Source organism: Electrona antarctica (assembly GCF_951216825.1).
Source record: "Electrona antarctica genome assembly, chromosome: 15".
NCBI classification, from domain to species: domain Eukaryota; kingdom Metazoa; phylum Chordata; class Actinopteri; order Myctophiformes; family Myctophidae; genus Electrona; species Electrona antarctica.
In genome coordinates, this window is record NC_136796.1 from 12,801,755 (window position 1) to 12,819,079 (window position 17,325).

Here is a 17,325-nt window from a genome sequence, read left to right on the forward strand (position 1 = left end):
AAGTTGGAGCTTGTTTTTCCCTGTAAAGTTGCTTGTAAATAAATTGTAGTTTGCGAACTTTGCGGGTTGCGGTTGTTTTGGCTTGCCTTGTAAGTTGTTTCCTAATGTGTTCAAACAAAACCAGGGTTTCATTTTCAAGTAAAGAACCCCAAAATTAATATATATATTTGTCAAAACAAAACAAGATTTGTGTTGTTTTTATTATTATGTTGTATATTACACGTATTACAAGATTTTTTGGAAAATATCAGATATACAAGCTCTATTTAAATATATTTTATCTTTAAATAGCTTGCATGCATGCATACGGTAGTTAAAAGGCGAGCATCACTTCTTTGGGGCTTGTTTTCATAGACCTGGCTGCTTGTTTCTCTCGCAAAACTTGGCAACACTGGAGGCGGGCGATTTGAAGATTTGAACGGACTGTTGCTGACTTGCTGTAAGTTCGCTGTTGGAACTTTGTGTTGTGTGTGTACTGTAATCGTCTACGACGTCTGTTATTTCACCGGTGGAAGCTGAAAATGAACGAAGACGTGCCTGATGGTCAGTGTGCGGCGAGTGAGAATAACGAGCCGCAACGAAGACGATCCGAGCGACTCACTTCTCCGCAGCAGCAGAATAATGTCGGTGTTGGTGACAAAATGGCGCTGCCGTCGGCTGGCGCTGTGAAACGCTCCATCGTCGTGAGAAAGATCCAACCACGCAAAACGGCAGCCGTGGTGGCATCGGAGAAGGAGCACAACAACGAGAACGAGCAGAAAATGTCGGAAGGGAGTTGCTCTTCTCAGGCTAATGTCAGTGTTGTTGACAAAATGGCGCCGCCGTTGGCAGGCGCTGCTGCTGTGAAACGCTCCATCGTCGTGAGGAAGATCGAACCCAGGAAAACAACAACAGCAGCAGCCGTGGTGGCCTCGGTGAAGGAGCAGCACGGCGAGGAGGAGCAGAGGCTGTCCGAGGGGAGCATTCTGCGGAGAAGACCCAAGCCCTCCATCATCCCGGACCCGGATCCCGCCCCTCGGGCCACGCTCCGGTCTCCCAAGACTCCCAGACCGCCCAGTGACAAACGCTCCTTCGCAGTGAGGAAGATCACATCCAGGTAGGGATGTCGATTAATTGATAAGTTTTGATAACCTTATCGATCAATTAACCGGTTAGTTGATAAGCGTTTAATTTCCCTCAATGTCTAACATAACACAAATCGACATTCTGCTGATATACAGAAATAATACAAAAGGCATATTTTATTCCATAATCAAATATTTATTTGACCATTTGCGATACAGGGCCAGGCAATGGCATCTTCTTAACTATATTAACTATTAACATCCCTACAGGAAAACAGCGGCAGTGCTGGCCTTGGAGGAGCACAACAAAGAGAACGAGGAAGGATGTCCTCTGCAGAAAAATCCCAAGATTTCCACCCCGGATTCGGCGGGTCTGGGGCGCAGAGGTCCCGTCCATCGGGACCACTCGCTGAAGAAGACTGCCTTCCCATCTCCCATCCTGGCCTCCCCGCCCCGCCCCTCTGCTGCTCCCCTTCAGCCCACAGCAGATGCACACGAAACGGTTTGGTCACAGAAGGTGCGTCGGTCCTACAGCCGTCTCAGCGACCAGACCATCCACAACAGCCCCCCCAGCTCCCGTGAGAACCTGTTTGGATTTAACAACCTCAGGACCCCCGAGGTCATTCGGAAGCCCAATAAGACCGTGCTGGACATTTCCAAGTCTGTGTCTGGTGTGAATAATTTCATGTCCTGGCTGGAAGGAGATGACTGCTCTACGTCCACCCTTGCACCAGATCTAGACATTCCTGGGGTTGTCATGGTGAAGGAGAAGAAGAGAAGGAATAAGGTCAAAAAGATAGACCTTAAACAAGTTGATGAACTCGCTGCAAAGATGAATGCTGAATTTGAAGAGGCAGAAGGATTTGATCTGTTTGTAGAATAATTCTTGTTGACTTGACTGCAGAAGTAGCCCCCCTGATGGCAAATACAATATTTTGTCCTTACTGGAGTGTGAAGAAAAAGAACAGAGTGAAAGTCGCATTGTGTATTTAAGAGGGACACTCGATGTTTGCTGCAATCTACTCTGAACAAGTTGCTGTTTGTCATGTTGTGAACTGAGATGGTGTGGAATGTCATTTCTGTGGCGGTTGCATTTTACATATTCGCTTTACTTTTACCAAAATGTTGGCGAAAAGCAAGCTCAGTTTAGTCGTATAGAGCGTTTTGATGTCCATGTTTATTCATTTATTATCGGTTCAATTGTTGGACATTTCTATTCTCAAATTATATAAGAAACACGTCATGTTTGTTTTGAATTAGTTTTGGAGCTCTTAATGTTTTTTATGTTGCCGGTAAACGTTCCAATTGTGTCAGCATTTTCATTGTTAATAAAATAGTAATAAGGTTATTTTCCATTTTCAAACTCTCAGGGATCCATAGTATAATCATCACATTCTCTAAAATAGATACTGAGGCTTTAAGGGGACTGGGACATTCTGTCATTTGTCAAGTTCATAAAGTTCATAAATTTGTCTTTGTAAATGTTAAATAAATACCCTAATGGATTGAGGAGTGCACAGTTATTTGAAGTTTTTGACATTTTGTCTTACACAAACATTAAATTCCCATTGACAATGAATGGAGAATTTGACGTCTTAAGTTTCTGAGCAATTTTTTTTTACTATTTTACGTCATGATGTTCGATGATAAGAGCGCCCCTCACTTCACACGGGTGTGATTTTTAATTCCATTTATTGCTACTGCAGGTCTCATTTACTATGAAATCATACGTTTTTGTCCGTCACTCAAAATCCCCATATATGGTGCCCTGGTCTCATGACATCATATGACATCATCAGGGATGGAGAACCTTGAGGTCATAGTAAATGCGATCTGCTGTCGCAATTAAGCCTATATATGGAGATCCCTGATGTCATCAATATTGGCCAGCAACTCTACATCTGACCTCAAACCCTTAGATCTCCATATATGGATATATGTCAGAACTGGTTCTGACATTCTATATACTGTTGATCCTTCCCCATCCATCCTTCCCCTTCGATGTCTCCCTTTTGACTAATACTTGTCCATTCAAACTCTAGACGGGCCTGCCCCAAAGTTATTAGTGCAGCTGCGCCCGGCAGCCGGTGAAAAAAAGACTTCTCAACAGGCCTGAAAATAGAGGCCTGGCCCAATACCTGCGCCCTCATCAAACCCTTTACACTCAAGATACTGCCCCCGCTGCCACCCTTAGATCTCCATATATGGACACATTCCATATATTGATCTGACCTCATCAAACCCTGTACACTCAAGACACGCTCCATATATGGACAGTACAGAATTCATTCTGATCTGACCCCGTCCGTCCCCTATGCAAAAGCACCAGAGCTCGCACATAGCCTGCTGTCACCCAGGCGGATGCGTGCACACGGGCGAGGGCGCTTCTAGCCCTCAGGCGTCTTACTGGTATACACATATTACACGTGTAATACACTGTGTATATATATATATATATATATATATATACCTATATACCTATACACACAGACACACGCACTATATATACTATATATACTATACAATCACAGTTTTACAGGTGTAAGGATATGCTAACTTTAATTCTGCCTATGTGGCTGTCTTTGCAATGGTTTTCAATGGGAACAGTGTTTTGTTGCCATTGCGTGACTTCCCATGTACAATCGCTCCGTTCCCATGCATTGACAAACTATTGCAAAAAGACGGCCACATAGGCAGACACAAAGTTAGGTGTGAGCGTAGCCTAAAGCAGTAGGTGAAATTATATAGTTTTTTATTTATTTTCGTGCATGCTTCATGATTTTATAATATTCCCTGAGAAGGTGTGAGCATAAAGAAAGAGATAGAAAGCAGGTTAAATGGAACATACACATTATATAAGTGTGTGTGTGTGTGTGTGTGTGTGTGTGTGTGTGAGCAGGTGCATGATATTTAGAACATCTTTAGAAACAGCCTCATTTTACAGGTGTGTGCATAACATGATGTCATAAAGTTTGGGTTAAAATAAACGTAGCAGCAGGTACAGTGTTTCTTACGGTGCAGAAAAATACACAGGTCTTTGGTTCAAATGACAAAGAAGGCTAGAGCAGTATGCTAGACTTAATTATGTTGAAATGGAGAGGTATAGATGTCGCATCAAACATGTTTCACAGGCTGAATATATGTTTTAACATCTGTAGCACTGTTACGATACGATATGATACGATACAACTTGATTGTCAGCTTGCACTGAAATTTGTTTTGCGTCCATGACATCACCGTTCAAGATACAGAGTAGACAAAACATAGACACAATAGATTGCAAGACCAAACGAAGGACATTACAGGACACACATCAGAAAATAACACCCGCTTCGATGAAAAGAACAAGAATATATCCTCTGGTTTAATGATTTTGGTTTAAAAGCAGGACAGACTGATGTAGAAAAGAGTTCTTTAGTCTGTTTTTCTTAAATTTAGGGACTCAAAACTGCCTCATGGAGGGCAAGAGTTGATATTCATCATTTAAAACATGTAAGGGATCCAAAGAGATACTCTTCGCCAGTCTAAGCATGCTCTTGGTCTGGGCTTCTTTAAAGGAATGTAACACTCTTACTCTTACAAATATAGTCAATATGTTGCCTGTTGCCTCACAGCAAGAAAGTCCTGCATGGCAGCTACAGCCACTGCCCTTACTACTCCCTGAGAGGGGCTGCCCACTACTCCAGGATGGAAGGATTAAATGCAGAGGCCAGATTCTGTGTAAAGACACTTGGCAATAAATACACATTGATTGATTGATTGATTGATTGATTGATTGATTGATTTTATTAGACAAATGTAAACAGCACAAGGTACAGTAAGACATTTATGCTAAAAGGATAGCACAAAAGAGTCCATGAGACTTTAGTGTTTCCATCATTTTTGAGGGGCGCTAGCACCTCCAATGCCCAGTTTTGTGTGTTTGTGTGTACCAAATTTGAGATTATTTGATTGACTGAGCACGGAATGTGATGTATGACAATAAGAGTGCCCCTCACTTCACACATCATTACAAATAGCTAAAATAGCAGATCTTACAAGCTCACAACACATCACATTGTGTTTTGAACTTGTAGATCTATTTTTTTTTAAATATATATATTGTTCTTTGAAATGTTCACATATGGTTATCACCTGAGTAGTGGCAAACAGTGGCAAAGTTCTCATTTGGGATTTATTTATAATAGGCCATAGCCTTTACGTATATGAACCAGGGCATTATTGATAAAACCCTCACATATTTTAAATACAATATGCCAGTACTGTATGATGGTGAAGTGATGGGTTATTCTAACCTGCCAGACCCACCAGTTGCTATTTATATACATCTGCTGAGAACACCATGCAGATATGTTTTGTGTGATGTGTGTCAGAAAAAGAGATTATGAGCATATTGTGTTAGTTTGCCAGAGTCAAAATCCACAATTTGCCCATGCATTTTGGTTGTGCAAAAAGTATACTTTTTCTTCCTTGAGTACGACCCCATGTTTATACAATCCATTTTGCATTTAACCTGTGAGAGAGGCAGGTTTTTGCTGTGCAGAACACTTGCGTGTTTGTGAGAGTCAGACTGAGGCAGCCTTTCCCTTTGTAGACTTGTGTATTTGAATAGTTGTATGTGTCTACTTGTCACAATGAGTAAAAGTTACAGATGCAGCAAAGTAAGAGTGTGTTTGTTCACACACACAGCTACACTGTCAAAAATATTGAGTGCTGGTAACAGTTATTGATTTACAATGCTGCTGCTATGTGAGCTTGTCTGTATGCATATGTGCATCTGTTTGTTGGGTTTGCTCTTACTTTGGTGGCTGCCTTTTGGATGCTGGATATTATACACTCATTTTCATATTTTTCCTCTCTCTGCTTCTTTCTTTTAACCTCTCTCTCCCCCATTTCACTCTCGGCAGTTGTCGCCGGTTCAGCTTGACTGCTTCGTTAGGGCTCATCATTTGCATTCAGATTAATTATCTAATTACCGACAAATGTCCGGCGGCCACCCCACACTCCGGCTCGTCAGCTCTCAGCCTGTAATTATTTTAATCATCTACTTTCATCTGGAGCGTTCCTGCCATACTCCTGTGTTTGGAGGCCATTCTTAATTACCCTGCCAAGACACTCTTCTCTTTTCATGAGAGGGAGGAAGGGAGAGAGAGAGAGAGAGACAGGATGGAAGGAGAGCATGAGGCTGAGAAGAGAAAGTGTGTGTGTGTGTGTGTGTGTGTGTGTGTGTGTGTGTGTGTGTGTGTGTGTGTGTGTGTGTGTGTGTGTGTGTGTGTGTGTGTGTGTGTGTGTGTGTGTGTGTGTGTGTGTGTGTGTGTGTGCTCGCTGGCATGTGTGTGTGTGTGTGTGTGTGTGTGTGTGTGTGTGTGTGTGTGTGTGTGTGTGTGTGTGTGTGTGTGTGTGTGTGTGTGTGTGTGTGAGAGAGAGAGAGAGAGAGAGAGAGAGAGAGACAGAGAGACAGAGAGAGAGAGAGACAGAGAGAGAGAGACAGAGACAGAGAGAAGAGGGACCAATGGGGACATGATCCTGAAGCTCTGACAGCACAGAGGAAGTTCCTGCCTTGTTGGATGCTCAACCTCCTCTTTTCTCAGCCTCTGTCTCATGTTTTCGTATGTACGGCTGCTTTCTCTCTCTCTCTCTCCCTCCCTGTTCAGTCTTTCTCTCTATCCCACTTTCTCTGTACAACCCCCAAACCAACTTCCTCTTCTCTCCTCTTGCACCCCCCCACCCCCCTACACCGCCTCCTCTGCGCCTGCTCCCCCCACCCCCTTATACTTCCTCCCCTTTTTCCCTTTATCGCAAGCACACACAGGAATCGCCCGTGGGCTTCAGTGCTCTGACTGCTAATACACTGACATGCACACACACGCACGCACGCACGCACGCACGCACGCACGCACGCACGCACGCACGCAGGCAGGCACGCACACAGGCACGCACACAGTCACAGTCACACACACACACACACACACGCACACGCACACGCACACGCACACGCACACACACACACACACACACACACACACACACACACAGTCGCACGCACGCACACACCCACCCACACGCACGCACGCACGCACGCACGCACGCACGCACACACGCGCGCCGCGCGCACACACGCACACACACACACACACATACACACACACACACACACACACACACACACACACACACACACACACACACACACACACACACACACACATATACATAGGAATAGAGGCAGACAAGAGAGTCATGCACCCTGTTTGTGGCACTCATCGTGATGCCTCTCCACTATCTGCCTGGAAAATCTATACTCTTTCTCTCTCTCAGTCTGTCTGTCTCTCTCTCTTTCTCTCCGTTTATAAGGGGTCCATATACAGTACATGCAGACCTGCTGTCTGTCTTTTCATATACCATAAGTTTTGTCTACATGTGTTCTTATCTTTTTATTTGAACACCTATACGGTGGTATATATGTGTCAAGCCTTCTGCCCGGACAAAGATCCAGCAGGCCAGCTGCTCCATGCAACTGTCTGTCTGTGCTCTCTCCCTACAGCCGATGAGGGATTGGTCATCTCTCTGCAGCGACCGCTCTGTAATGACCCTTTCATTCAACCCTTAAGCCACATATATACTCACCCTCTCCCTGACTGCTCCTTACAGCGAGAGGGAGAGAGGAAGAGAGAGAAAGGGAGATGCAAGTTCTGTAATTGGGCTCTTGAATATTTAAGTTACTGGGGATGAAAGTTTAATGAAAAGATGATTATCTACCAATTTGTCACACTACTACTTCATATTTCATTTTGATATTCTGGTTCCACACAGCTGTCCATTTTAGCTGCCAGTGCCATGGGTACTGAATTATGAGTGTGCATGTGTGTGTGTGTGTGTGTGTGTGTGTGTGTGTGTGTGTGTGTGTGTGTGTGTGTGTGTGTGTGTGTGTGTGTGTGTGTGTGTGTGTGTGTGTGTGTGTGTATACATGCGTGCGTTCGTGCATGTGTGTGTGTGTTTGTGTGGGTTGAAACAGACTGAACAAAATTGAATGGTGATAAAGAATGAATTAAGACTACAAATCATATTACATGTTATTGTATGAAAGGTTTGTCAACAGTTATGACCTGTGGCTTTTCAAATGACATATCCACAGCATTTTAAATTATGAGTCAGTCATCTTGTAAATGTTCAATAGAAAATAGTATAATCACCGAAGAAGATTGTTTTTTAGGCTGATTTTATCTTCAAACTGTATATTTATTTTTATTTTTATTTCTTCAGACACAGATTTTTATACTTGTTTGTCTTTACAATTTATCACACAGTATGAATTTATGTTGATGTTTCATTTTTATTTTCTTCACACAATCCTATATACCTAACTTGAATTCATGTCTAAATATAACCCAACCCCACATGCAGGGAACTTATCACTTCCCTATTAGATATAAGATTTGTTGTAGGCTATTGTGAATATGGTAAAAATGTCAAATGGACTGAACAGAATTATTTCTATGGCTGTTGGCCATCGCAGCTCAATAAACACTGCAGTAACCATAAGGACACATTGTCTTGTGTTAAGTGTGTGGAATAAACAGCCGGCTGTTTGTTATTCATTCTTATTATTCATAATAGAGAGGACATTAATCCGTTTTGCCTATACTGTGGAAAAGCAGTGTTGTGTCTTTCTCTGACATACCACTTGAGCAAAACCCCAGTGGAATAGGGAGACTGCATTTGGCGGATTAATGCTGGACCCACATAGCCTAGGGCCCAGCTTGGAATGGGACATATAGTTGGAATGGTTGGGATTAGAGATCAAGGTGATGCAAACTAATTTTTGGCATGCAGCCTATAGCCTTCTTAGGTCAAAATGGAGCTTTTTATCTCAGTTGACATATATTATAGCAATGATGTGCAGTTCCAGTAAATAAGTAGGCAAAGTAGCCTATTAAGTATATCAAACTAACAGGTGACATATAAAGCCTATTAGAGTATAGGCCTACTATTAAAATTGAAAACATTATTTATCTTTTTTGTTATTTCCATTAGAACGAGCAGATTATGTCCAATCAGTAGCCCTATAAATTTGAGAATATTGAAAATAGTTGTAGGCCTTATGATATGAGTGGATCTATAGGCCGGCCTGCACCCAACTTATTTGGAGTAGTAGGCGTAGGCCTACAAATTAATTAGGCTCTCCTGCGCATTTGAATGATGAATCACTCAGAGAAAATCGCGGATAGAAATAGACTTGAGTATAGTTTCCTGGCTCTCATTTTAACCCTATGAAACTCTTGGAAAAATCTGCACTGCTTGCGTATCGGTTTTAATGCACAATTTCACGGCAGTAAGGCGGTAAGGCGGGGGGTCGCTCACACCCCCAGAACGCTTTTTGGTGACATCGGTCCGTTTAGCGGCTCTTTTCGTCTCTAAAACGGGAGAGGACGTCGGGGAGACCTGGGTACGTAAGTTCACTCCATTTCAATGGTGGGGGTAGAGAGAGAAAAGAGCAAGTTAAATGGAAGTGACAATCTGAAAAAATTCCTGCCGGCAGCTGCACGAATTCGACATAGTCAGCCCCCTGCGGTCACCGAGCTCACGACCCCCGTGCCTGGCACACGCACCTGCCGCTCACAGCCGCGCTTTCACCGACAGACAGATAATCTATGGGCGTGTCCCGGCCGGGGCTTCCCTCAATGTGCTCTTGAGAAAACCCCTTATGCGTGAAAAAGCCCTCTTTCTTCGCCCATTGTTCAACCCAGTTTTATGGGACAACATTGGGCATTATGAGGTTTGGGGGATTTACACGGGACTCTATAGAAGGGTATAATCCTTTCAGACAGAGAGCGAATACAAAGTTTTAACCTGCTGTTTTCATATTTATTAGCTGGTTAAAACAGCCGAGGCAGCTGAACCCCCAAGTCCCTTAGCACCCCACCAACAGGCTTCTGTATAGCTCCCCCACTAGATTAATTAACTCAAAGCATCGAAGTTTGACAACACACCGTGCCTTGAGAAGAAACCCTTGCTGGCCTCTGATAGATTTAATTGAATTAGGTCCTATTTACTCATTTAGTCAATAGGCCTATAGCCAATGAGTCAAGATGATGACACATGGGTCATATACTGGCCTGTCCCATGGGTTTGGTTTCTGTTTAACAGGCTACAGTCAACAGGTATATAGGGTTATACTTATAGGCCCATGCATGCATGCAGTTACAACATAGGCCTTCATATAGGCCAATAAATAAGCTATTTTCTATAGCGCAAATGTTCACGCCACGTCCCCCATGGATGGTGATGACTATACTGAGGCCAATATGATAGCAATGACCGGTGAACTGCATAGTTTACAAGTAGGCCTAGCCTAGAGGTTATTCTAATCAGGTTACAGCAATAACAATAACAGTGACACATAACTGGGCGGCCTATACATTACTGGCTAACCTGAAATTCTCCATTGCATGCATTGCATGCAATGCATGCAAAGTGAACTTTGCTGAGCAAACACGCACACACGCACGCACGCGCGCGCGCGCGCACACACACACACACACACACACACACACACACACACACACACACACCTATCTATCTATCTATCTATCTATCTATCTATCTATCTATCTATCTATCTATCTATCTATCTATCTATCTATCTATCTATCTATCTATCTATCTATCTATCTATCTATCTATCTATCTATCTATCTATCTATCCATCCATCCATCCATCCATCTATCTATCTATCTATCTATCTATCTATCTATCTATCTATCTGACTGTTTTTTCTTTTTCTTTCTGGTGACAGGTCGTTCTACCCAGTTCATCATACGCAGGCCTCAGGCCGCAGCCTCTCTTCCCCAGCCCACCCCACCCACCCCCTCCCTCCCCTACCCCCACCCCCACCACCACCCCCTTTCTGTCAAAGCTGATTGTTTCCACGCCAACAGAGTGCTGCAGGCTACTGCACTGTCACACTACATCAGGCAGGGGAAAGAAGGGGGAGAAAGAAGAGAGAGGAGAGAGAGAGAGAGAATACAAGATATCAGTAGCCCGATATGTCCTATTCAAAAACAGAAGCGCAGACATACATAGGATAGGACCAGTTTAGCTTTCAGCTTTATCTCTAGCACACTTTTGGAGCCATCACACACACTGCTGCCCTCTTGCGTAGGGGCTACTCAACGCTGATTGAAGTGGAGCAACGGGCTGAAACCGTGTCCTCACGGCCTGCAATGATGAATGTCTCCCTCTACTGGACGACGTCACACGACTCATCTGACGAAATGTATTCGTCTGACTGAAAACAGAAATGTTGAACTTGATTGGATTCAGAAAGTTAACAAGCAGATCTCGTAAACTCCATGTCCCTGTGTCACGACGAGGCGCACTCTTTATACTCCCTGCATCCCATTCCCTGTCTATACTAGGTATGCGCGTGACATCATCATCAAACCAGGAAGTTATGCAGGAACGCCTACTGAGTGGCAAAAAACTACTTTCCTGGCCTTGACAGCACATACATCCACACAGAAAAGTCCTATCTGATTGCATTAAACAACATTAAACAATGTTAAACTCACTTTGCCTGTTGCTTTGCCACTCGATTTGCCACTCGATGCGCCCCCTATAGTCCCTGTGAGACGTTGGTTAAAATGCCTAGGCATACAATAGTCATTTTGTAAAGTTCTCTTCATTTAAGCCACCAACTGTACGACTGAATTAGCCATTTTACGCGACGAAAGAGATATTGGCGTCGCCATATGCGTCCCCGCGGGGCGCACAGTGATTTTCACTGTTGACGCGGCTCACGCCCAGCAGGGCCCCTGTCACACGTTGCTCCAGTGTCACCGAAACCAAGCCATGTGTGCAGGGCTTTTAAGAGTCACATGACGAAATAGCAGCATACAACTTTGTCCGAAAGTCCCAACAGAGAATGGAACAACACACAAAACCACCCTGCTTGGATCATGGGTCCCTTTTAGGCAGACCTTGCATTGACGCATATTTGTCACGTTACCCAACATGCCTGAAAACATGGAGATTTGCTAAATTAACATCAAAAGCAGTTTTGTTGTTTCACGGTGTCCCTTTGTGCACCCTTTTTAGAGGTGGTTGTTTGGTGCATGGTTCCACGGTTACAATAACCGGGTAAACGTGTTATCCCCTCCTGTATCCTTTTTGAAGCCTCCAATACATAGCCTCAGTAAAGCCAACGAACAACGGATCAATATGTAAATTGTCCCAGAGGTTCACTGTGATGCCTGCGTCAGGAGAAGCGATAAGCTTAAAACATAAACCAGAGTTGGGGGCATATAGCCGAGGATTATCCCAAACTTGCCCCGGGGTTTGGCTCCTTCGAGCTGCAACCGGACTGACTGACGTCTGCTCACCGCCCGGATGGGACGCGAGGGCCCCAGGGCGCAGACTGATTCCCCGAGGGACTCACGACGGGGCCGCCGTGCATGCGACCAACTCGACTCATACTGGAGATTATGGGGTGGCAAAATGGCTGGTATCTCTGTGATTGTGAACACTCACACCTACACACACACGAGAGGAGATGGGGAATTGAGAGAAAGAGGCGAGACGATCTTGGAATGCCCGCGGCGACGACATCGACAGCCTAACCATGGCCATAAAGATTGGTGCTTGTTCTCCCCACACGGCTATCACACTGCCTGCAGAACGCGCACACGCGCGCGCGCGCGCACACACACACACACACACACACACACACACACACACACACACACACACACACACACACACACACACACACACACACACACACACACACACACACACACACACACACACACAGTCACACACAAACACACACCCGTGTGATGAGCAGATATACAAACCAACTTTGTTCAGCTGACAAAGAAGCATTTGTTAACAGAAAGGTCATTTGCCAGGGGCTAAAATACATGTTTTCAACCAATCTAAGATTAAAACTATCTTTGTTGGCCCTATCGGGAGAGCCTTGCATGATAAACCCCCTTCTTGAAATCAACGTGATGAGAAATGAAATGACAGATTCAATTTTGTTGGGTTAAACAAGCCTTGGCATTATCATCTGCTTTAGTAAAATGGTGTTAAATGTGTTAATTTAAACCAGTGGTTTTCAACCAGTGGTCCGGGGACCGCCAATGGTCCCTGAGGGCGTTCCAGGTGGTCCCGAGTTAAATGATGCAGAGTTGGTAAACCGAATGAACCCTTATAGATCTTTAACTCTTGAGTCTTGAGAGCGTATCCAAATGGACCCTTACAGGTCAATGTGGTTTAATTTTTACAATCTCAAGAGTTTGATTATTATAGTATACGCAATTAGAGAATGTAGAAGATCTGTTATTTTGATGATCAACGTTTGATCAACGTTTGCCTTGTTATCTCTCCTAAGGTACCACATCAATACAGCATGGACTGGAGTTGTGGACAAAATCTTATCCAACGATAACAAAATATTTTCTGCGAGGCTAAATGTCATCACATGGTGGTCCGTGACTCAAATGCCCAATATATAATGGGCCTTGACATGAAAGGGTTGAAAACCACTTATTTATGTGCACCGCATTCCCTCATCTTCAAATAATATAATTATTACAGATGACCTGAGAAACCTGAATTTAGCTTAAAACTTGTAAACAAAATCATTTCAGTTATGGACTAGTATAATAAGCAAAAAGCACACATGAATGTTTCAGATTTAAGTTTTATTTACTGTGTTCACTTCAATGACAAATATCACATAACATACACGCCATATCTAAACATTGAATTGCTTCTATAATGTCTTTCTATATAGGGTATTGTCTAATCAGAGACTATAATAGCCATAACATAAACTTTGTATATAAATATATTAAACTCTTTCTTATTCAACTTTTCATATAATTGCTTTGATCATAATACATCCTATGTCATACATTTTAATACATTATTTTTGGTGAATTATAAATCCTGCAGATTACTTCAATACATTAGGATAAGCAATGGGTCAGTCACCAATACCAAACCAACATGTATACGTAACATGGCTTTAAAATCTACAGCGTTCATTTAATCTGTAACTCTGAGAGTGGGACCAAACAGACCTATGAGGGTCCATTTGGTTCTACTTTGTGCAATCTAATAAGAATGAAATGAACACTCTGGATTTTACATTGTACCACCAACACCACCACCATGTCAGAGTTTAAACCTTCAAATCTCAGAGGGAAAGCTTGGACAGTGTCTTATTGTCAGGGGAAAAGTATTGCAAATAAGCATAGTATCTTGATTGCACTAAGCGCCTTTGAGTTCAACTCCACCAACAGGCCTGTCCAGCCCTGGGATTTAAACCCCTTCCTGTTTCAAATGGCTCCCCTCTTTATGACTGGCCCACGGTGGCGGTGGGCGGGGCAGACGTTACTGCAGCCGCGGCGCCCATGCGCAGCAGTTCCTTCCTGTGTGTGAGGATTACGTCAAAGCTGGACTGCAGGCGGTTCTGCTGTTCCTGGACTCTGCTCTGCAGGGTGCGGACCCAACGGATCAGCGCCAGCCGCCGGTACATGGTAAGCTGCACCTGGTGCTTCTCCATCTCCTGGGCCTTGAAGCGCTCGCGGTCCCGCAGGGTCCAAACGGCGTCCATCAGCTCCGGCAGCTCGTCATCCGAGTCCGACGACTGGTCCTCCTCCTTGTCTTCTTCCTTGTCCTCCTCCAGGGGGCTGAACCCTAGTCCAGTTCCAGTGAGGGTTTCACGGCCAAAGCTAGTTCTTCTGCCGGTTGGTCCCTTGTTTCCTGCACCATCCCACTTCCTGGTTGGGTCAGCATTCATGGCGGTGATGGTGCTTGTGTCGCTGGCACCACTGTGGTGGTCAGGTCTGGGCTCTCCGACGCCAATGCGATCCCAGCCACCCATCAGCACCCCTTCCGTGCCACTCTCCATGTTGAGGGATGAGAGGCTGCCAGTGGAACGCAGGCTGAACCCAAACTCAGAGTCGCTCTCTCCCCATTCAGAGTCATCGTCCAACCCCTCCTCTTCTTCTTGTAACTCTCCTCCTCTGAACTCAGCTTTCCCTCTTCTCTCCTGTGGTGTCGCCTGCCTGGTCTCTCTCTCCTTCTTGTCATTGCTGGTCAGCATCACCCCCCGTCTCATCTCATCTTCTGTCATCTTACGCTCCTCCGCTCCGTCGGGTGGTACCCGGCCATATCCATCGTCTCCGCTCTCGACCTCGGGCAGGGGTTCCAGAGGACTCCAGCAGGGCAGACGGGACAGGGGAGACAGGGGTCCCAGTCCATGGTGAAACCCAGAAGAGGATGAAGGGCTTGATGGCTCAAGGCCCAATGGGCTCTGGGTGCGTGGACGCACCTGCAGGTTTCGGTTCTCGTCCCCTCCTCCGTTCCTGGTTGCCATGACACCATCGTCGTCTTTTCCTGGCAGGAAATTGAAGTTGCCGTCCTTGTCGCACTTCCTGTTTTGTAGCAAGGTGGCGGAGCTGCCGGCACCTCCCTGCCCTTCATAGGCATTTATGGGCAGGTCCTGATGACGAAGCATCACTGCTCTCGACTGAGACTCACTGCAAGGACAAGGACACCAAGACAAAATGTTAACTTAAAGGAAAAAAACTATTTTTGAAGAATTGGAACAAAAACTATAACATATCAACATTTCTCTATAATGAGGTCGTTGACAAAATGATTGGGCGGGGTATTAAAGACAATAATGCTTGTCATAGTATACAAGTAATAACAATATAGTTATTAAAATGTGGGGTCAATTATTATGGGTATAAGAAAGAACAAAGGATTGGTGAAAATCATAACCTTTTATTTCTTGTTTGTTTCCCCCCAAAAAACTAGAACTTTATGTAACTATGAAGAAATAACGAAATAACAGAACCACAATAAAATGAAGCAGAGACAAGATCAACAAGATCATGGCCAATCGGTGTGAATTAGCAAAGACAATCAGTCCAACATAGTCCCAAACAACTCTCTTGATTCATTGCAATTATCTGTATCTTATGTCTGAATGCTATCTGTTTTTATTTAATTTATGCCAAAAATAAAATTGCCTCTGTGGATTAATAAAGTTATAAACTGAATTAAATTGAAGTGAATGTGTCCCAACCATGCTTTGCCTCATTTACTATAATCGGATACATTTCCCATGGTATATAACTTACTGTATAAATATGTTTGATATAAATCTAATCTAAGGACCCCGTTCTCAGTCTCACCATTTCTTGTTCATAATGTCTATAACTACAGGCTGGTCTGCACACTCCACTTCTATTAACATCAAATATTTACATGTCTCCTTAGAATGGAAATTTCTCTAATCCTGACTCGGGGGTACTGTCACTCATTCCTTCCCCTTCTTGCGCAGTGCTGCTGGCTGTCCCCTATACGTGCACGTGCACGTAGTGCTGAAGGACAGCGACCGAGGCGCGCGCACATAGACAGATGTGTTGCTGATGATTGAAAACCTAGGCTAAAAATAAATCGCTATATTGACATATACATTGTTAACAGGCCCATAACGCACGCACTAAACCAATAATCATATGGTAGCCCACTATACGAGAGGTTACAGTGCATAAATGCTTAGAAAAGGCTGCTGTCTGATTCGACATGCCGTCGTAGGCTACACTATATGTCTTTCCAGTGCACCATTTTATTTTAATGCTATACGAAGCATCGGGGTGATGTTTTACATTTAAACGATTATGAATAGCCTATTTTCTTTTTTACGGGGTGACGACGACTGCATAGAAAACACGAAAAAAGCGAGAACGGCGTTCGACCATATATTAATATTGCTAAACAGCTACAGCCACCGCAAGTAAAAACCCATAATTTAGAAAAGCAGCAGAAAACTGAGAAAGTAAAAAAGAAGGCGCGACATTGTGTGAGATCATAAAGATTAAAAACAAAATCTCCATTGCGCGTTACGTAATAGGTTGTGTCCATCCAGTGGCGCTCACCCCATATCACTGCTCTCTCTCTATCTCTCCTCGCCTGCACCAACCGCAACAGTTCGTCTATTCATAAAATCCCCTATATATTTCTAATGATTGATAAAGAATCCGCCTTTTCTTTCTTTGTTGTATAGTCTTACCCGTTGCAATCAGTGCAGTAGTTGCCGCCGAGAAGGTGGATCCAGCGCCCTCCCTGTTTTTCCCCTCCTCCGTTCGACCGTCCTATGTGGTGTTTATCCTCCCTCCGTTCTCCCCCCCCCCTCTCTCCCTCCCTCCCTCCTTCCTCATCCTCATCCTCCCTCAT

The 17,325-nt window shown here is 44.2% G+C and overlaps 2 protein-coding genes across 2 annotated transcripts; one reads left to right on the plus strand and one right to left on the minus strand.

The window, feature by feature from the left end:
• Positions 1 to 94: 94 nt before the first annotated feature.
• On the plus strand, positions 95 to 2,574 carry cdca5 (cell division cycle associated 5). Its single transcript, XM_079522767.1, has 2 exons — positions 95 to 1,096; positions 1,335 to 2,574. The coding sequence occupies exons 1-2, from the start codon at positions 522 to 524 to the stop codon at positions 1,945 to 1,947; spliced, it is 1,188 nt and encodes a 395-aa protein (XP_079378893.1). The 5' UTR covers positions 95 to 521; the 3' UTR covers positions 1,948 to 2,574.
• Positions 2,575 to 13,767: 11,193 nt separating this feature from the next.
• c19h1orf216 (chromosome 19 C1orf216 homolog) lies at positions 13,768 to 17,325 on the minus strand (the record flags this gene model as incomplete). Its single annotated transcript, XM_079521952.1, has 2 exons — positions 13,768 to 15,617; positions 17,162 to 17,325. The coding sequence occupies 2 exons, from the start codon at positions 17,323 to 17,325 to the stop codon at positions 14,429 to 14,431; spliced, it is 1,353 nt and encodes a 450-aa protein (XP_079378078.1). The 3' UTR covers positions 13,768 to 14,428.